General features: G+C 40.0%; 1 protein-coding gene across 5 annotated transcripts in view; it reads right to left on the bottom strand.

Annotated features, from left to right (window-relative positions):
* EFEMP1 (EGF containing fibulin extracellular matrix protein 1) overlaps positions 1-14,967 on the bottom strand; it is a 74,954-nt gene extending 59,987 nt beyond the window's left edge. Inside the window, exons 1-5 of one of the 5 annotated variants that reach the window (XM_059943295.1) lie at positions 14,795-14,967; positions 13,977-14,017; positions 13,457-13,544; positions 8,884-8,932; positions 8,318-8,719 (exon numbers count right to left, since the gene is read on the bottom strand). In XM_059943295.1, the coding sequence (XP_059799278.1) occupies positions 8,318-8,719; positions 8,884-8,932; positions 13,457-13,537 (532 nt within the window). In that variant the 5' untranslated portion in view covers positions 13,538-13,544; positions 13,977-14,017; positions 14,795-14,967. Of the gene's footprint in view, positions 1-8,317; positions 8,720-8,883; positions 8,933-13,456; positions 13,545-13,976; positions 14,018-14,645; positions 14,674-14,730; positions 14,753-14,794 lie in introns of those variants that run through there. The other 4 variants (XM_059943291.1, XM_059943293.1, XM_059943292.1 and 1 more) reach the window with 4 other exon arrangements.
* Positions 14,968-21,837: the final 6,870 nt, after the last annotated feature.

The raw sequence follows: 21,837 nt of genomic DNA, 5'->3' as shown, positions 1-21,837 counted from the left end.
TAGTATTTCTAATTACTAGTCTTGCTTTAGGAATAACAGCAACTTATTTATTCACCAAAGTTTGTTAAAAACCTAACAATCCACAATATAAAGAATAAACTTCATAGTTCCTTCTTTCAAGTGGCTTAAGCTTAAGATGGGAACTAGATATTTAAGACCTCCATTATTGTTTTTTATCTACTTTTTTTTTCCACACCTTTTTTGGAGTGTAATTGCTTTACAATGTTGTGTACGTTTCTGCTGTACAACAAGTTGAATCAGCTATATGTATACATATATCCCCAAATCCCCGCCCTCTTGAGCCTCCCTCCTACCCTCCATTATTAATAAGAAGTTTGATACATATAGAGTTGGGAAATACACCTTATACACATATGGTACATAATTGCTCATTTTCAAGGATGGTTTTAGAAGTCAAGTAAACTTTAAGCCTGAATTCTCTGATGATTAAAAACCATTCATTTATTCAAACACACACACACAAACACGAAACATTTGCTTTGTGCCTTTTCAATAATAAGTAAAACGGGACACAGTTTGGGAAGATACTGAGACAGGGCTGGAGGAACACATTAGTATTTTGTTGGGGAGAGTTACTGAGGATGGAACTAGTCATAGATGTTTGCTCTGCAGTGCTTCAGCATCACATGTACTATCAAATTTTGTTTTCCTCCACGTACCCCTACCCCTTACTTCATTAGCATTCCTATCAGCAGCACCCTGCTTCTGGGGGACTCTCCTGGGAAACACTCTTGGGTAGAAGGAACATGGACACAAAGCTGCTTTTCGCTTGTTCTGCTTGGCTATAAGATGGTTACTTCCCTCGCTATTCGGATCTTAATTTCCTCATCAGACCTCTCAACTTCCCCTCATCATTCTCTTCTAAATGTTCCATTCCAGGGAGGAACCAGGCTTTTGTTCTTGACCACATTTCTGGGGACATGTTCTTTTTTCTGTCTAAATGTGGATTTTAATAAATTGTAAGCATACCTGTATCACATATTGGTTTTGCTACTACTTTTGGCAATTCATTATGTACTTCCTGTGATGTCCCATGTGTTAACTTTCCTGAGCTATATATTTTGCTTCTTTTATTGTTATTTTATAATTCATGGGTTAATGATGGTCAGTTCCCTGAGGACAATGGCCACTCCTTCCTTCTACTTTTATTCTATCAAAGTGCCTTACAACAGAAAGTGGTTCTTAAAATTTGATTGGATTTTATTGAACATTAACTGAATGGTTTTGCATTCTGTTTGATCAGTTTCGCTTGTGATATTGCCTGGTTACCCTTGACTAGTATGGATGTACAATTATTTCAGAGGTAGTTCAAGTTAGTTGAGTTGAGTTAGCCAAATATCTCAAGTTTTTAAGTCATTTTGTACACATTTACATAACATTGATTCACTCTCTATCCCTCCTTTAATTTGTGGTTATTTGAAATTGACAGCAATAAGCTGTTCATGCTGCTGCCAGTATCCTGGCACTCAGCCTTCCTTTCATGTCATTCCTTCACTTCATCTTTATTAAATGTTTACAAATCATTTAGGTTCAAGCTACAAGCCTGCAATTGTGGCTAAATGCTTGCAATGACAGCTGTTTTCTTCTGCCAATATTTGAATGCAGTTTTCTTGATCAGTTTTATTTTTGAGTGTGCAATTTGCAGTTACCTCCTGGAAAAAGAAGCATGGTAATGAATTTCAGATGTGGCATGAATTACTTATTTATACCTTCGTACAAAATCAAACACATTTGGGGCAAATTTTGTTTACTCTTTGGTTTCAAAGAATAAAATTGTGCCAATAATTCAACAAGTGCAAAGGCAATCTTTATAAATGGGGCAATTTGTTGATTTCAGAGACTATAGTTTGAAATTTTCTGCTGGAGAAAGAAATAATGAGCCAGTACCAGTGCACATTCCTGAAGTTACCCAGGCTTGCAATTCTAGTCTAATCTGCTTCTTTTTGCTTCTATGGGGAGAGGAAAGTTCATTCTACAGATTGTGTTAACTAGTTTTAACAAGAATCTTCTTGTCTTTGATGGGAAGTAAATCTTTGATAAAGTTTAAATTGAATAGAAGATACTTATGTGACTACTCTTCTAATATTTGATGATATTGACAGAATCTAAAGGAGATGTCAGCTATGCATCTGATATTGAAAGGATCTCCTATCACTTTGGTAACCAACACACACTTTAAGGCCAAAATCAGAGTCAACCTCCTCCTCTTTCACAACTCTACATGAACTGAACCTCCGAACAACGTTTGTGCCTTGAGTATAAGGGGGATGCCTATAGAAGGTAGGGGTATCACAGCACCAATCCTTACCATAGCCAAAACATAACTGCAAGTTTCACTTTTTGACAATTTAAGGGCAATTATAGTATTTCACACTTGCAGGTTTTATAGACAGGTGCAAGATCTCTTGTTTTCTGGTTAAAATGTCCCCTTTTCCTCTAGATGGCACGTATATGTCCTTGGTTTGGGGATATAGTCCTAACCAGGACTCATGGCCAATAATATTTAGGGATCAGAGCACTGGTGATGACAACAAGAAAGGTGAGAGAAATGAAATAGAAATATTATTCTGTCCTATAAGTAGAATGTATATTTTAGATGTTTTCTCTTCATTACTTCCCATATCCCACGTAAAGTATTCTGACCTTGCCCTCTCGTTTTTATAACTGAATGCAGCTTCCTGAAGTTAAGATTAAGTTAGGCCATTGGTTCTCACACTTCAGCAGGGATCAAAATCATAGAATTGTTAAAACACAGATTGCTGAGCCCCATCCCCAGAGTTTCCAATTCAGTAGGTCTGATGGGGCCCAAGATTTTGCATTTCTAATAAGTTACAGGATAATGCTAATGTTTCTGATCTGGGGACCACACTTTGAAAATCATTGAGTTAAACAGTTATACAATCTAGTCTTCTGTTGCAGAAGAGTGATCATATTGACCTCTTCCATCCTTCCACCTCAAATAATTGTCACTCCATTTTTATGAAGGAATTTTAAGGAATTTTCTGACTACGCATGAATCAGATAGATATACATATTATCTATAAAATGTATATTAAAAACGAGTCTTAAATTAACTGAAATTTTATGACTACAGTGTTTGGAAAAGTAAATTATGAAACAATGCTAGATTTTTCAGGAGGAAATCAATGCAATTACACTGCATCAGCTTATTTTAAAAGTAATTAAGTTTTCCCTATAAACTCAACTCCTACCCATTTATATGGCCTTAGAGAATTTTCAGATACTCAAAGGTAATTAACAACTAAACACAATGAACTATTAGTAAGTTAATACCCATTTTACTTTGTGCTTGAAATATTTCTTTTCTGTTAATATCATAATTTACTCAACTATAGTCTTCCTTTTGCAAAATATCTATTTTCTGAGATCAAAGCTCTTCGCTGGGCTGTATAATTACATGCAACAAAAATTAGGCATTTCCTCACAAAACTAACAGGAGAAAACAGAGACCCTAATGACATTAGTGAGGATCAGCAAAAGGGTAGTGTTTGAAAGTTGTTTGGTAATGACAATGCCAAGTATGCTAAGCTACTTGATTACACTATAGTTTATAAATCCCCTTTTGGATATGTGATCATTTAAGTTTCAAATGAAAGAAGCCGAAGAGAGACATCTCTAGCAGCTGAGAATCTGTACATGTTAGTTCATGTTTCTCTTTTTTAAAGTAGATGTATAGATAATAACATTTTTCCTTTTCAAAATAGTATTTTAGTTATCCTTATGTTTATAAAGAAACGTGAGGAGGATAATAGATGGTCCCCAAGAGCTTAGAGCTTTTTAACCCTGAGTATAATTTTTTCATTCCTTTAGGCTTTCCAAAAGGCAACAGTTTTAGCTTTTTAGTTGCTCCGGTGTCATAGGTAATAATAATACAAATCAAATAAAATCATTGAAAATACAATTGAAAATTGAAAAAAAACTTTTTGGCAAATAAAACTTTATAATTGAAGTATGGTATTTAATTTAGCTGAGTGGTAAAATTTTTCCCAGTGGAAATGAGGAAAGATGAGCTAACTATGGTATGACATGTATCTAAGTATGTAGATGCTAATGTATAGGTATCCTACACATGCAATCTAGAACAATGTGGAAACTGACAAACTGGCGGGATCCTGACAACTGCAGAGAAAGGCTCTGTCCAGGTACATGAAGATCAATGAAATATGGTTTTTCAAAGTTCAAAACAAATTGAAAAAACAGTCTTACTGGACAAACAATGCCTTAACCTGAAAAAGTGGCTCTAACATTCAACTTTTTCACTGTTGGCTGTGATGTGCAGGACATTTGGTTATTGGGGGTTTGCTAGGGTGATCCACAATGCCATTTCCCCAGGACTGAAGCATTTCCAGCGATGTGGGACATTAAGTTTTCAAACCAGGAACATCTTGGGTAGACAGGGATGGTTGGAAACTCTAGGGTATGCTTTCACATTTCTCAGTTATACCTTATATAACACAAGCCAGGTATTGCACTCTGGATTTGGCTCCACAATCAGCTTCATCAGACGTTTGTATCAAGTTCATTTTTTGATGGTATGGTTTCTTTAGCAAGTTAGTAACGATACTTGTAAACCCTGCATGAGGTTAGTAATGACTTAATTACCAGCTATGCAAAATATTCTACATTTAATTTTTTGAAAGTTCAATTAAGTGAACAAATTCCTTTGAATTGGGCAATTGATGCTTTCTCTTATTTGCCAGTTCCCAAATGATTTTTTTTTTTTCCTACAAGAATGGGGCTCTTGGAAACTTATATATGATAAAAAAAATTCTTTCTCAGCTTGAACTAGTGATTTCTAACTCCATATCCCTTGAAGAATATAACATAGTGACTATGCACTAAAGATCCAACTTCCTTTTGGAGCAGATGAATATCTTTTGTCTTTGAGGTAGATAATATTTCATGGAGAAATGAATAATTTCTAAAACTTAATTTTTACATGACTCCAGGTATGTAACACTGAAATGATCTTCATGTAATGCGATAGCTGCCAAAGATGGGACCTGTCTTTGAAATTCTCTGTGTGAATGGCCTCCCCAGTATCACGCTCAGTTGGCAAAAATTACCTGAGGAAAACTGCTTACTGTGAATTGATATTTGGATGTTATATTTTAAACCCCTTGGTTTTGCACAAAATTGAAAAACTCTGGACAAATAGATGAATAAAAGTTAAAGGATCATGTTTTCATTAAATGTTAAAACATGGGAAGCTGGTTAAAAATATATTTATAAAATAGAATACATTTATTTATTTATCTATTTATGGCTGTGTCGCACTGCATGTGGGATCTTAGTTTCCTGACCAGGGATTGAACCCACGCTCCCTGCATTGGGAGCTGAGAGTCTTAACCACTGGACCGCCAGGGGAGTCCCTAAAATAGAATACATTTTAAAATATCTAGTGATATTTAAATTAGGTGGCAACTGTGATTGGTAATAGTGCATTCAAAGGCACGACTGACTTTAACACTGAAACACAGTTCAGATTTCAGCCATTACAATAAAAATGTCCTCAGCTTTAAGTTATGTAATGATAAACTGTACCTGTTGAAAAATATATGTGGGAAAAAGAAATAATTTTAATACAAACACGACCCATCTACAGGCATTCATTTATTCTGATCCAGCAATCATGGTAAATGTGTTTGGATTACTGGTCATAAGTATGCAACATTTAAAAGGGAGTGGAGATCTTTATTAAAACAGAAGGCTCCTCAAACTCCACAATGATGTCAGTAATGTAGGTCCTTGGAGCACATTATTGTTTCAAGCGGAGGTCCCCACACTTTCACATGGTTATAAAATATTATTTTGTGCTGCTGGCCTGGAATGAGAATGTCATACATCTGCAGGCAATCAGAAGAAACTGGACTGCATGTTTGATTAGCTCAATAATAAACGGGCACAAGTGTGACTTGACTTATGTTAGTCAGATTCCCTAGACAGATTATCCTGTTGTTATCATATGAAATAACCCCCTTTTATCAACAATTAAGTCAGTCCACATTTATGGGCACTTTGCAAAATTGTGAGGTGGGAAGAAATCCAACTTAAGCCTTAAGTCATCCACAAAACTTTTAACCCTACTTTTAATGATACAGACCCCCAATCCCAAATTTTTGAAATTAGTTGAATTATGCAAAACAGTTTGGGTTGGAAATGCCCTGTGTGCACACAATCAATGAATATGTATTTAGCATCTACCATAAGCATTTAATAGTTTTAGCTTAAAATTAAAAGAAATTCCCAAAGAAGTAAGGATTATAAATATTTTAAAAGTAACTTACTTTGTAAGATAGTCTAAATCTTTTAGAAAAATTAAATAGGATTTCATTTTTATTATTCACTTTTTATTATACAGTTTCTACTGTAACCAAGGCATGTTGTAAATCCTGAATAAGTTTTATTCTAGAAATTTTTCATTCGATTCTAGGCATTGTTCTTGCTTTCAACCACAACTGTCAATGGTGGACCATAAACTACTTTGACAGTTTCTGATAAACGATCCATTCATTTACCTGGGTTTTCTTCTCCTAAGTACCATTAAAACATACATCTGAAGTGTAAAGAATAATTCAGTATGTAAAAGTCAATACTTCAAAAATTTCAGTAAAACTTTTCAGGTTCAGGAAAAATACCACCAAACCTTCCAATATAATTATATATTTAAATAACACAATTAAAAGTTGGTATCTTAAATAAATTCAAGGTATTTTAAAACCAGTATTCACTCAAATACACACACCATATATATTTTATATAAATATACATTTATTTGTAAATATCTATTTATATATATAAATTACCTCATGAGGTTATCTCTTTGACATAATCCTTAAATTAAATATCTGAATATCAAGCAGATGCTGAAGCATTCATCATCAATATTGGAATTCTGACTCATGACAGTAACACAAAACAGATGCTAATATGATAGGTTCTCTGAAAAGTGACACCATCACAGCATGGGTTAGCTCTTGATGTGGGATACTTAAAATTTGAACACAAAATATAAAATAATAAAAGTCAGAGCCTGATAGGTTTCCTTACTTCATTTATAAACCATTTAAAATCTACTATATTTTATACAGAAGATAAAACTCAACACTGGTGAATAAGGGGCAGCATTCTAGAGGACCAGCAGTTGCTTCTTTCACTTAATGCAGCAGCTAGGTGACCCCAGCTGAACCCTTCAGTGTTGAGGGAGGAAGGTGCTCTTCCTCATTCAGGCAGGTAGAAGGTAAGAACTCCTGGGCCCTTTCCATTGGCCAGGGGGTACCAGGCACTTATGGTGTCTTATGGGGTTTACCCAGTCAGCCCCTGGTAGTGAAAAAGTAGTCTGGAGCTTCTATTGCCATGCTAGGCAGATCTAAAAGGGTTTGCTAAGTAGGCAAAGAGGAAGAAAATCCCTTAGCACAGTCCAGTTAGTTAATATCCTACATGTCTTCAAAGCCCAAGATTCTTATCACTTTGCTAGCATGAGTCTACAGCTGTTTATAGAATACACAGTGATGTGTACTCTTTGTGAAAATAAACAGAAAAACCCAGGCGGACGGTGCCATGGTGTAAGTGATATAAGCGAAATGTGCTCAAACGAGAGCTTAAAAATAGATATAAATGTGAGTGGGGGAGACTCCCTCAAAGGTAATGAGAAGCAGAAGTCCCATTTCTTTATTCCTCTGTGAGGAAAACAAGTCAGTGGCAAGTTCAATAAAAAGAAAGTTTGAGACCTTAAAGGGGGACATTTGTGGAGGAGCTTGACAGCACAATTTCAAATTCCAAATGAATAATTTGCTCCTTTTGACAGCTGTGACTCTGGCCTCCTCTGTCTGGGTTTGAACGCTGACTCTGTACTCACCACCTGTGTGACCCCTAGTTCTCAAACTTGGCTGCACACTGGGACCACATGGGGAGCTTTAAAAAAATACTGATTCTTGGAACCCACCCCCTAGAGACTGTTATTTAATTGGGCTGGGGTGTGGCTTGGACATGGAGAAGTTTTAAAGGCTCCCAAGTGACCCTAAATATGTGCAGCTAAGGTTGAGAACCACTGATGACCTCTCTGAGACACAGTTCCTCATTTGCAAAATGATGATGGTACTGGCAGCAACTACCTTTTAGGACTATTGTGATGATTGAATATGATAATGCAGGCAAAGCACTTAGCACAAAGTCTGGCGAGTGGGAAGCTCTCAGTAAATATGAGCTGTTGTCATCCTCACCACAGGTGCACCTGGGCAAGAACTTTCTCATTAGCACAGAAAGTCATGCTTACCTTGGCACACGTTATGCTCACTCTGCTCATAGCCTGTTGCACACTGGATCCGGTGAGAAGGGTTGGAGGGAATGCGCTGAGGGTCAGCTGGGTTCCGCCGGATGACAAAGTTATTTCGGCCAGTCTGCACTTCAGCAGCAGCACTGGCGACAAAACCACCCCCAGGCACCGCTCCACTGGCTGCCATGCCACTGGCTGCTACACCCCCAGTGCCTGTACTAGAGGTCACAGCTGCATTTGTAGCTGCACCCGCACCTTCAGCTGATGGTGTTTCTTGCTGCGGTTGTTCATTGTTGACAATAATCTGGGCTGTTTTAGGAAGGCAGAGGTATCCTCCATAGTGGTTGACGCATTTCATTCCACCTTTGCAAGCGTCTGGGACAATGTCACATTCATCAATATCTGTGGTCAGTAATAAAATAAGTCAGGAATCTTCTTAGAGAGGAAACTCAACATGTAAATATATGCTTATGCCTTTTGGGTATAATACAGGCAGGACATGAAGGACATATGAGATGGATACAGAGAGCTATATTCAGATGGGAAGTCTTTGAAAGTTGGCTCACCTTTGCACTGCTGTCTTATAGGATCCCACTCATATCCATCTGTGCATTGCTGTGAAGAAAACATCAAGATGGGGCCAGGAGACAGTTAATTGAGTATCCATTCTCTGAGAAGTCACTCTAAAAGCTTCATACTTATGGCAACAATCTTTGTGCTAGAGTCCTAGATAAATGATGAGATGGGTAGTTTACCATTCTGTAGCTTTTTAAAAAAGACACATCTGTGCACTGGACCGCTTCAGGGATCCCTTCTCAATCACCAGCTGTCTCAACTCTTTTGTTGTATTTGCGTTGGGTCCAGTTGCCCATAACCATCTTCTTGGAATTCCTTTCTCTCTGTCCCAATACTAATATTCTGCAATCTCTCTGACTGCTTTTTTGCTTTATTTGCCCCTTCTTCCACACTGTAAATTTTACCAAAAAAAAAAAAAAAAAATTCAGCTGAGTTCTTTTTTTCAGCCCTTGACAATTTCCTCTCTCTCTCCAAATCCTCTTAGAGCATTCCAGACCTGGCTTTCCTTATCATTCCTATTCAGTCAAGTCCTGAGCCTCCTTCTCACACCATGGCCTGCCTCCTAGCTTTAGTTCCTACGGGTCCTCTCTAGTTCACTCACTGAAGGAACCATCTGTCAAGTACCTTCTCACACCAGGCACCATCCTAGTCCCTGGGAAAGCAAAGATGATTAATACCTTGTTCCTGTTCTCAAGCAGCTCACAGGCCTGAAGAGGAGACAGACAGGTAGATAAGTTGGAGCAAGATGTCAGGTGTCGTGACACAAGTCTGCCTGTGGAAGGAATGATGGACCCTACCCAGGGCTGTGGGTGGACATGACAGGGTGGAAGGGAAGGCTTTATGGGCAAAGTTACAAGTAAAGTGGGCCTTACAGGACTTTTTTCCAGGGAGATATGGGGAGTCTAGGATGAGGGACCACGTAAGCAAAGGCGCAAAGTTGTTAAAGAAGGAAGGAGCTGCAAGTATTCCTGGGTGGGTGGAGCGAGGTTAGAGAGGTAGGCAGGGCCAAACCTGGGAAGCCTTTCTTTGGGATAGACAGAAACTGAATTCTACCTTAAAGGTCAGTGAATCTCAAGCTCCATTATGCTTAAGATTCATTCTGGTGCTTGTTAAAATGCAGATTCCTGGGCCCAACCAAAGGTTCTGATTCTGTAGGTTTGGTTGGGGGCCTGGAATCTGAATTCCTAACAGGCATCTCAGGTGATTCTGATACAAGTCATCTATGGGCTACTTCTTGAGAAACGCTGGTATAAGTGATGAGGCCTCTGAAGAAATTTTAAGCTCAAGAAAACATCTGATCAGATGCAGATTTGAGGAAGAGGCTTCAGGAAGGATTGAGCAAAAGTAAACAAATAAATAAACTTAAATTCTTTTGTAAGAGCCAAGTAAGTAAATAGTAAATTTATTTATATAGCTGAATGGAGACAGAGAGATGAGTTTAGGTATTTTACTGATTTCTGAGACTTAACAGGGTGAAAACTAAACTCACTTTATCTCCCAGACTAATTCTTTCTAGTTTCCCCAACACTGTCCAAGGCACTACCACCTTTCTTAGCACCCAGGATTGCAACTTTAACATCAACTTTTCCAATTATTTTCCTTCAAGCTCTGCTGACTTTGTTTCCACTTCTATCTCTCCCACGTTGGTGTAAGCCTTCCTGGCCTCATGAGTAGGCAAGTCTCCTTAAGTGGTCTCCATATCTCTACATGCTGCACACAAGCCTCCATGACAATCTTTCTTTGCTCTCTTGGTTACGTTGCCCCTCCATCTAAGAGCTCACAGTGGCCTGTAGACCTCTCATCTCCCACTATTGCCATCTCTAGGTTCTCCCCACTACCTAGCTTGTTGTCACCTCCTGGACTTGACTTGGCTGTTTTCACTTCTAGCCTTTGATTATGCCACTTTTTCCGATTCAGTTGCCTCTTCAGCCTTTCTAGAATAATCCAAAGTCATCACTTCCTTCAAGAACCAACACAGAGTTCTACCTCCTTCAATATGCCAGTATGAACATTAATTACCTCCTTGCTTTTGTATTTCTTTAGCAACATGTATAATCTGTATAATACTTTGTACTTTTCAAAAGTATTTTCCCAGGATAAATTCCCTAAGGTTAAGGTCTGAATTTTTTTAGTAAGCAAGTAAACTTAAATTCTTTTGATAGTGATGAGCATTGCTTAGGCACACGGCAGATACTTGATGAGTGAATAACTGAATGGACCCTATCTTTAACATGAAAGAATATGAGGCTATCTTGTGGATATGAACCCATCCTTCTGAAAAGTATCTTTCAAGCCAGGCAAAATGACAGTGCACTTGAATAAATCTGTATGCTAAATAGAGAAGACTTGCAGTTTGTTTTAGGTCTTCAGTTCCAGTACATTCAATATGGATCTACTATTAAACAAGCCTAGAGTGAATTTAGTTTCACCACTTACTGGCTGTGTAGTCTTTAGCAAGTTAGATACCTCTCTGATTTTCAGTTCCACTATCAGCAGAAGGAAGAGGATGTCACTTACCTCATACTTTGCTGTGAGGATGAAAGGAGACAGTGTCTCCACAGTGGAATTACTAAAAATATAGCTACATTTTGTCCTTTAGCCATGAACTAATAGGCATACACAATTCAAAAGAGAATAGCTCTAATCTTAGCACAAAAAGGGTGTCATATTTGGGAAACCTGTTATATGATGAACCCTAGTTAGTGGTCTTAAAACTACAGTGTTTAATCCACAGGGAACTTTCTCTGCTAAAGATGAATAAGATTTAGGTGATTAGCAATGGGAAGGGGGTACAAGATAAGCAATTGTAAAAGCAATAAAATCTTTTATTAGATGAATATAAAAGTGGGTAGCTAATTTAATTTTAGCTCCCTAAGAAGGTAGTAAGTTTAGCCTGAATAACAAAACAATTTCATTTGAAGATAAACAACACATGTATTCATTTATCTTGCTTTATTTATCTTCAGCAGAGGAAGCAACTACATTTACCATTAAGTTAACAAAATATTTATATTAAACCCCATTTGATTTATATCTGATCTAAACAACAAGGAATATTTGCTAGATGAATACTAACATTCTAGGGATAATATCAAAAAAGTGAGATAATGTTTATTATCAGTAATTGACATTAGCTCACTTTTAAGAGTTTTATTTTCAAAAATTTTTCACATTCTTTTGAGTAAGATTACTTAATTTTAAATTGGGAGCAAGCAGAAAAATATGTTTTTCATATTCTGATCCAGGACAAATGTCATTTGCCTCACAACACTGATTAAAGACTAGAAAACACAAAACAGAGGTGCAAACAAACTCACCAGAAGTGAGGTAAGCACTGCCCTCTGTTCTCACCATATCCATTCCTGGCAGTGGGAGGGGTTAGATGATATATTCAATATTTTATTAAATGTTGGTTATATCCATACAATTAACTAATAATCAAAATTATTTGGAAATATCAGATATGCTAATTAGAAAATGCAAAACCAAATTTCATAAAATGCATTTTAAAACCATTTTACCAAATATCACATCCTGGTAACACGTAAAGTCTATCTGAATGGCATTTATATGAGTTATCAGTTATACTGTAAATGAATAATAGCCTTTAAGAAGTCAAGGAAGTCCACTTACATGAGAACATAAGTCACATGCACAAATGAGGTGATGGGCTTTTGTGATATTTAACATTCCTATTTGACTTGTCTTACTCCTTGAGTTTTGGTTTCATCTGCATGTATATAGGAATTCAGGTTTTCCAATTACTTATACCCATTAATTTGTTTAATGTGTCAGAAACATGTAGCTTACTTTGGGTTTTGTTTTAAAGGGGTTTCCCTTTTTGGCCTTGCACAAATCCTTGCATTTTGGTCTCTGTCTCAAATGGTGATCTAAGAGAACTTTTGTTGTTGTATTTTTAATATCTTTATTGGAGTATAATTGCTTCACAATGTTGGTTTCTGCTGTACAACAAAGTGAGTCAGCTATATGTATACATATATCCTCATATCCCCTCCCTCTTGGACCTCCCTCCCACCCTCCCTATCCCACCCCTCTAGGTGGTCACAAAGCATCCAGCCGATCTCCCTGTGCTATGCAGCAGCTTCCCACTAGCCATCCATTTTACATTTCGTAGTGTATATATGTCAATGCTACTCTCTCACTTCGCCCCAGCTCCTCCCCCTCCCCCCCGCACCCCCCCCCCGCTCCCCCCGCCCCGACCAAGTCCATTCTCTACGTCTGAGTCTTTATTCCTGCGCTGCCACCAGGTTCATCAGTACCGTTTTTCAGATCCCGTATATGTGTGTTAGCATACGGTATTTGTTTTTCTCTTTCTGACTTACTTCACTCCGTATGACAGACTCTAGGTCCATCCACCTCGTTACACTAAGTGAAGTTTTGAAAGGACAGGCAATTTACAACGAATCTTAAACATGAAACTTGCTAACGTTTATTATCCGCCACAGCGAACAGCCCACATAGACTGGCAGGAGTGGATAAAGTCTCCCTTGTGCCACAGAATCCCTATGAACCGCACTTATCTCAAATTCCATCACCCCTTACCGTGTACGTGATGGTTTCTTCGGTGTCCTGTGACTTGACCAACGCCAGAGTCAGCATAATTAGGAAAAGGGCTTTCACCATCGTGAATCTCAAAGAAAACACAGCACAAACCGATGCTTAGTATCTGCTGCCGGGGAAATAAAACTTCAACTGTAAAGTAACAAGCAAGATAGGGAAGGCGGGGGAGGCTGAGGCTCCATCATACCCAACTTCCAATTTACTTTCTCATGTCCCCTCCCCCTCCTCAGCCTTCCCTTGGCCAAACGAGGCACCAAAGACTGTAAAACGGCTGCAGAATTACATTTCACTTTACTCTGTCCGGCTTCGCTGAAATATATACAAGAGATATACAGCGTGCATTTTATACTGCACCTACACAACAGGCTCGAGAAAGGGAGTGAAAGAGAAAGAGTACAGTGTCATTAATTTCAAAGGAGACGGTTCATTTTTTCCCGAGGGTTGAAGTGGGGCAGCAAATCTCATATTCCCTTGAACGTTAAGGCTTTCCCTATAAGCTCACCTCCAGCTAGTTAAGTTCCTTGCACAGCTCAGCAGAAAAACCTGTGAACAAATATGAATTACTTTGGCTTCAAACTTCTTCTTTTTTTTTATTTTTTTTTAAACAAAACACCAGAACAAAACTCGTGGAGCAATCTCCTCCCCTAGGATAGAATACCTGCCCTTCAGAGCTCCTTCTTACATTCCCCAGCGCAAACTCTCAAAGTGGCATTTCCAGGCGTTCTCTTTGCGCAGCTTTGTTTAAAACCCCCAGGTTGTGTAGAGGAGCAGCCCAAAGCGTCTCATGCCCTCGTGCCTTATCAGTCCCTCGGCCCCCGAAATGCTACCTTCAGGATCGGGGCTGCCTAGGGCCGGAACTGGGCAACCACACAGCGGCCCGAAGTACCAATTTCAGGGCAGCCGGCCAGGCACCCCCAGGGAGGCGAGGTCCCCTTTCTCAACTGTATGTTATCAGGCAGCCGTCCCCGGGGAGCTGCTCAGCGCTCCAGTTTCTAACCAGCTCCCGTGGAATCCAGGTGCGGCTTAAATCTCTGGCCCCCTGAAACTTTCAAAACCTTGTTTATGGGCAAAGCCCTGTCGGCTGATTGTCGGCACGCACACACATGCCCATCCAAACAGATGTCACCCCGTACTCGCACATGCTGACAGATCGCATTCCTAGACCACACACCTCCACCTCACTCTCTGCCTGAGAGATCCTGCACAGTGTGGGGCAGTTCTCAGGTCCACTGCACCCCTCAGGTCACCCCACTTACTCCTCGGCGCGCGGCCCCGCGGGCACTGGGCGCGCTGGTGTGACCCCCGCTTCGGGGCTCCTACCTGCGCGGCCGCGCTGCGCTCCGGGCCCGGGCAGCGAGGGGAGAGAGCAGGGGAGGGCAGCCCCGTGGGTCTGAACTGGCGAGGTCTGGCAGCGGCCGCGGCGGCGGCAGGAGGAGGAGGAGAAAAGGAGGGAAAGGGGAGGGCGAAGGGGGGCGGAGGAGAGAGCTGAGGGAGGCGCAAAAGGGCTGAGCCGAGGGCTGCAAACCGGGCGGGAGTGCGCGCTGCGGAGCTGGGTCTGCGCCCCCTCCTACAGGGGCTCTCCACCACCCGCCTGCCCTCCCCTGCCAGCCCCTCACTCTTCGTTCCCAGACGCGCCGGGACTCCAGGCAGAAGATGGCACGTTTGGCATGTGACGTTTGGGGTTTGAATCGGCCTTGGTGATGCTCCAGCCTCCCGGGCAATTTCTCGTGCGCCGCGGAGTGGAAAAAGGCTCTCCTAGTAGAGCTTGTTGTGAGCGTCCTGAGAAATTGCTTATTATTATTATTATTATTATTATTTTTCCCCAATAGGTGAATCCTAGGAGAGTAAATTAACTCCATTCGTAGAACTGGTTCTTTCGCCTTTTCTTTAAGATACTTTTTTTTTTTTTTTTGAAGGGTGGGGAAGTGCCTGCTTCCTCAAAGGTAGAAAAAAGAGAATTAATTCATTCCACCAGTATCTGTGACTTACTATGTACGAGGGCTTGGGGATGGGCCAGGTAGAACTCACACTCACAAGATCGTAACCTTGGGTTGTTTTCTGGTCTTTCAAACCCCCCTTTTTTATGGGCCCCTTGTCTCATCTACTGCTTTTCTTCTCTCCCCTGGTTCCCTTGTGGGAGTCCCCAGTACTGGTCATTCAACTTTGGGCATTTCACTCTCACCTTTCACACTAATGGTGGAATTTCAGGAATCTGGAGAGAAAAAAAAAATTTTTTTTCTGGCTTCTTCAAATCTTACCACACAGATTGCAGTTATCTTTGAAAGCTCTAACTCTAAAGTCAGATTAAGAGTTTGCCTCCAAGGCAGTCATGCCTTCTGAAGCAAATACGGTTTCATGAACGAGACAAATGAGACAATATGCAAGCTGAAGGTACTCACTCTGATCTCAGCAGCTCCTTCCCCTTCCCTGCAGACCAAAGGAGGGACAGGGAGGTGGTAGGGAGGGCAAGAGAGAGAGGCTGCCAGGTGGAAGCCTCTCTCCATATCTCTGGGGTATGCAATGGGTCGCCAACCCTGCCAGTTTGGCTGCAAGCCACACAATATTGGACATGATCAGAGGAGCTTCACGAGCCTGAACCTTACTTTAGTACATGGGGTTTTGCTAACAGTACTGAAGATTTTGGTACCAAAATTCAAATGTTTGTTTTCCCAATCATTAATGACCTCCAGACTTTAAAAAGTTGGATCTTTGCTTTTGTACAGTAAAAGATAGACATTTTCTTCTACTTTTTGAATTCTTTTTACCTGTCTTCAGCCCTTTCCCCAGAAAAAGTGAGTTAAAACTCCCAAATTTCTATTCTCAGCCTGGAACTCTTCCTGTACATCCAACTACTGACTTGCTATCTTCAGCTGTACACCTAATGGATATTTCAAACTGAACGGGTCTGCTGATTCTCACCCTCTCTCCCAACCTGCTATACCCACCTGCTTCACCATCTCAGTGAAGAGCAATTTCATCTTTCTGTTTGCTCAGATCCGAGATCACAGAGTCATCCTTGATTTCTGTTTTTCTCACACACCCTGCATTCAATTCTTCAGAAAACTCTGTTGGCTCCATCTTCAAACTGTATCCAGAACTGAACCACTTCTCATCACTTCGTTCATGACCACGGTGGCCTGAGCCACCACCACCTTCCACGCTAATTACTACAGCCTCCTAATTGGTCTCCTTGCTTATACTCTCGGTCCCCTGCAGCCGTTTCTCAGCAGAAGTTCATATAAATGGAATCCTAGAGTATGGACTTCTTTGTGTCTGTCTTCCTTCATTCAGCATGCCTTTGAGATGCATCCTTGTTGTTAGGTGTATCAGATGTTCATTCCTTTTTATTGATGACTAGTATTCCATTGTGTGGATATACCCTGGTTTGTTTATCTGTTCACCTGTTGATGGATATTTGGATTGTTTATGAATAAAGCTGTCATGGACATTTATGTAGAAATCTTTGTGTGGACATATGTTTTCCTTTCTTTTAGGTAAATACTTAGGAGTGGGACCTCTGGGTCATATGGTATGGGTGTGTTTAACTTTATAAGAAAGTGCCAAAATGTTTCCCAAAGTGACTGTACCATTTTACATTCTTACCAGCAATATGTGAAATTCTATGTGATATTGTCAGGAATTTATAAGTTAGCCATTATGGCAGGTGTGTAAGTGGCATCTCACTGTGGTTTTATTTTACGTTTCTCTGATATCTAATGATATTGAACATTTTTATGTGCTTATCATCCATCATTATGTCTTCTCTTGTGAAGAGCCCATTCAAATCTTTCATCCATTTCTTTACTTTTGGTTTTTTGTCTTATTAGTGGTAAGAGTTTTTTTTAAAAAAAATATAGTCTCCCTGCGAGTTCTTCGTCAGATATATATTTTTTGAATATTTTCTCCCAGTCTTTGCTTTGCCTCTTCATTTTCTTAATGCTGTCTTCTGAGAGCAAACATTTTAAATTTTGATGAAGTCTAACTTTTTTTGTTGTTTTATGTTTTGTCCTCTTTATGTACTATTTACAAAATCTTACCTTGGGCAAATCTTGTAAGCTCTATAAACCTCAGTTTCTGCTTCTGTAAAATGGGTAGGATAACACACTCTACTTAAGGTTGTGGGGATTGAGAAAGAAACTCATCAATCAAATATCAAATACATGTGAATGATTGTTCTTAGGTATTACAATATATAATATGATGGGCTATAGTAGACCGTTCCTCCATCCTAATATAACCCAGGATTATTTAGGTATTCCTTACAATAGGGTATCTCCTGACTAGTCTAAGGTAATGAAATCAGGAACGGCATTTTCTGGCTATTGTTTCAGGGTAGCCCATTGTCCCACTTTGACCAATCAGAACTGAAAGGAAGGATTTCTTTCCTAGGTAAAAGGCTTTCCGTGCTCACAGTGGAGGAGAACAGTGGAGCCCTTTGCCTCAGTTGCCACTGGCGGCCATATTACAGCCTGGAGGGTAGCCAGCCTGAGCATAAAGGTGATACATGCTACGCATGGCCAATCACATGGAGAGAACCTGGATCTTGAGGGATTGTTCAGAGGGCCGAGTGACCCTAGAACTCATGATACTTTTAGGGGTCCTCCACAAAGGTTTAATTTTTAAAGTCAGAAGGAAAAAATAAATATCATCCAGTCTGGATTATATTTGTCCTTATACCATTGCAGTTGTAACATATAATTTTTGTATGGAGAAAGGGGCCCATGAAGGCAAAAGTGCCCAGGGACAATGAAAGTCATAATGTGGCCCTGATTGTTGAGCTTCCAAATCAGCCAAAAGCAAACTCTGTCCTGCCTCTGCACCCCAGTTTTGTGAGGTGTAATGTATTTCCTTATGGCGCAAGCCAGTTTGAGTCAGGTGTTCAGTTACTTGGAGCAGAAAATGTCTTGCTGCTAGCATGAGGAAGCCTCCTACTCCGGAAGCTCTGGCTCTTGTGATGTGTTGTACCTGTGTCCTGCACCCCAGAGTGGCAGGCCTTGGATGATTCTTGGGAGAGGCTCTTGGGAGAGATTCCCAGGCTTTCTGTCCTGGGGCAAGCTGAGCATTCCAACCACTTCTGCTTGGATCAGCTTCTGGGTCCCCCTCCATCCCCTTACCTTTGTGTGTGTGTTTGTGATTTTCAAAGATTTAAGACTTGAGATCTTCCTTTAATAGTCACTGCCTCAGGAAGGCAACTCTGGCTTCTCTTCACAGCATTTGTAAAATAACCAGTGATCAGCTTTTATAAGGGAGCCCTCTATTTCCCAGTTTGCCAGCTATTATACTATATGTATCACAAAGAAAAACTTATATTATTATGTTTTCTTTACTATTTCCCTTTTTTAAAAAATCCCTGAAAATAATTAGAAGTCTCAAGGACCCACAAGGGTCTTTAATTAACTGAGTCATGGAGCCACAAGTCTTGCAGTTAAGACCTGGTTAATAATATTTTATTGGGTATGGGCAACTGGAAAGTGAAATCTGTGAAAAAATGAATTCAGTAAGAAAGCAGTGAAGATGGAACAATTACGTAGGGATTAATGGCGGGGTGATCAACTCATCCCAGTTTGCCCAGGACTTTTCCAGTTTTTGCACTGAAAGTTGTGTGTCCTGGGAAAGCACTCAGTCCTAGGCAAACTTAAAGGTATAGAGAAGGGAATTCCTTGGTAGTCCAGTGGTTAGGACTTGGTGCTTTCATTGCCGGGGCCCAGGTTTGATCCCTGGTGGGGGAACTAAAATCCCCAAAAGCTGTGTGGTACAGCCAAAAAAAAAAACAAAAGTGCACAGAAAAGGTGTGGTAGAAAGAAAATAGGACAGGACTCAGGAGTTCTTGCCTGGACTTTTGCCATGCTCTAGCTGGGGAACCATGGCAGTTGCTCAACTTCTTTGAGTCAGTTCTGCACACACATTGACCTGGGTAACAACATTTATTTGTAGTTATTACATTGTATTGATACTTGCCTGTTGTTATCACATTCTACTTTCCTGTATTTGTCACATTGCTTTTGCCTGTTCGTCATCTATTCCCTTATAGTGGTAGGCCATGACCAGTTTTGCCCATAGAATGCCCCTAAGTGTACACAAAGGAAAAACTCCTAAGTCCAAAAAATAAGGAGAAATGGCCCAGTGTCAGTAAAACAAGAATGTCAAAGTCCAGAACCTGGCTATTAGGTCTGGTGATGTGGCAGAATTATCGTCTTCTGTAGTGGTTTACGTTGTTTCTGTGTGCCGATGAGCCTGAGGATATGAAGAGCACTGAGCCTGCGATTCCAGGTTTCTCTGACTGGAAGACCGCCCATTCTACACGGGCTGTGAGGACTTCTAGATTTAGGTTTGTCTCTGTGAGCTACACGGCAGGCCAGGAGCTGGGGCATCCACCCTGAGCTCTTATTTCATTTATATAGTCGTCCTCTTATTCACGGGGTGTATGTTCCAAGGACTCCAGTGGATGCTGAAACTATGGATAGTACTGAACCCTATATATACTATGTTTTTTCTTATACATACATATCTATGATAAAGTTTAATTTATAAATTAGGCACAGTAAGAGATTAACAACAATAACTAATAATAAAATAGAACAATTATAACAATATACTATAATAAAAGTTATGTGAATGTAGTCTCTCTCTCAAAATATCTTATTGTACTGTATTCACCCTTCTTCTTGTGATGATGTAAGGTGATAAAATGCTCACATGATGAGATGAAGTGACGTGAATGACAATAGGCATTGTGACTTAGTGTTAGGCTACTATTGACATTCTGACAATAAGTCAGAAGGAGAATCATCTGCTTCTGGTGATCCTGGATCATCGAACCATGTTGATGTCTATGATTGGATGTAGGCAGATGATGTCAATGGTTGGGGACCCCTGGTGGGATGGAGCAGGATGACTCAAGATTTTATCATGATACTCAGAATGGCACAGCAATTTAACACTTATGAGTTGTTTATTTCTGGAATTTTCCATATATGTTCAGACCGTGGTTCACCTTGGGTGACTGAAACTGTGGGAAGCAAAACCATGGATAATTGGGGACTGCTGTATCCTTTGCCTGCTTATTCTTACTATCTTTGAATCCAGACACCACGGTTTGGCCTTGAGTACTTCCACTTCATACAATTTGTATGGAGCTTATTTTTCCTGTGACTTTTTGGTGAGCATGTGACTCAGTCTCTGCCAATCAACATCAAATCTATAGACACAGTGATTGGTTCAGGAATGATGGACACACCCTAAGATAACCCCCAATGAGGGGTTAGTGTAGTATAGGGCTTGGATCTGGAGAGCCTGGGTTCAAGTCCTGCTGTGCCACTCACTGACTGTGTGAACTTGGGAAAGTTACTTAACCCTTTTTGGGCCTCAGTTTCCTCACATGTGAAATGGGGATAATGATAATTCCTATCTCATAGAATTTTTATGAGTATTAAATAAGAAAATGCACATAAAACCCTTAGTACAGTTCTTTGCACATAGCTATTGCTGCTGTTGTTATTATTGATCACAGTGACTTATCTTAAATCAGGTAGTCGGATTAATTGCATGATAGAATAAAAGCGGTTATTAAGGCTAAAAATTGCTTCATGTTTTTGTGTGTAACTCTCTCTAGTTTATGGGCTATTTAGAGGAATCAGGGTCTGGACACATAGTTTACTGCAGTTTGATGACTGGGTCATGGAAATCTGTGACCCCACCCTGAGCAGCGTCCTAAGACAATGGTATTTTTTGAATAAATTGCTCTGAGATACCTAATTTTTTGAATTTCAAGTGGCTTATAAAATTATACTTCCTTACTGGTAATAAATAGTTATAGCTAACATGTATGTAGTACTTACACTATGTCAGGAACTGAAGCAAGCGCTACATGTGTTAATTCAACAGCACTATTATTATGCCTATTTTACTAAAAGGGAAATTGAGACAGAGCAGTTTAGTACCTTGCCCTGGTCATATAGGTAGTGAGCAGCAAAGTAGGGGGTCTAAAGCAAGCTGTCTGGTAGCAAGAACGCCTGCTCTAAAGTTTCCTCTATGTTACTCCCTCCCCACCACCACCTGAATATCTAGGATTGCAGGGATAGAACAGAAGCATGGATGATTCTTTAATGTGGTACAACTACAGAGATTCAAACTGGACGTGTGGATTGAGTGGACTGCAACTGGAGATTGCAATAAATTCACCTTGCTAAATTGCTGTGAACCCACGGGAATCTGAGATTTTAAAGATTTGAAGATCTGTTTGGTGGGGGGGAGAATGACAATTCAGAAGAGATTCACAGATGTCGATGACTACGCATCGTGATTTATTTTTTTAAATTCCTTTTATTTATTTATTTATTTTTGGGCTGTGTTTGGTTTTTGTT

The sequence above is a fragment of the Balaenoptera ricei genome, chromosome 13 (assembly GCF_028023285.1).
Source record: "Balaenoptera ricei isolate mBalRic1 chromosome 13, mBalRic1.hap2, whole genome shotgun sequence".
Lineage (NCBI taxonomy): Eukaryota > Metazoa > Chordata > Mammalia > Artiodactyla > Balaenopteridae > Balaenoptera > Balaenoptera ricei.
The sequence above is the reverse complement of the archived record's forward strand: the minus strand, read 5'-3'. Positions and strand labels throughout refer to the sequence as shown.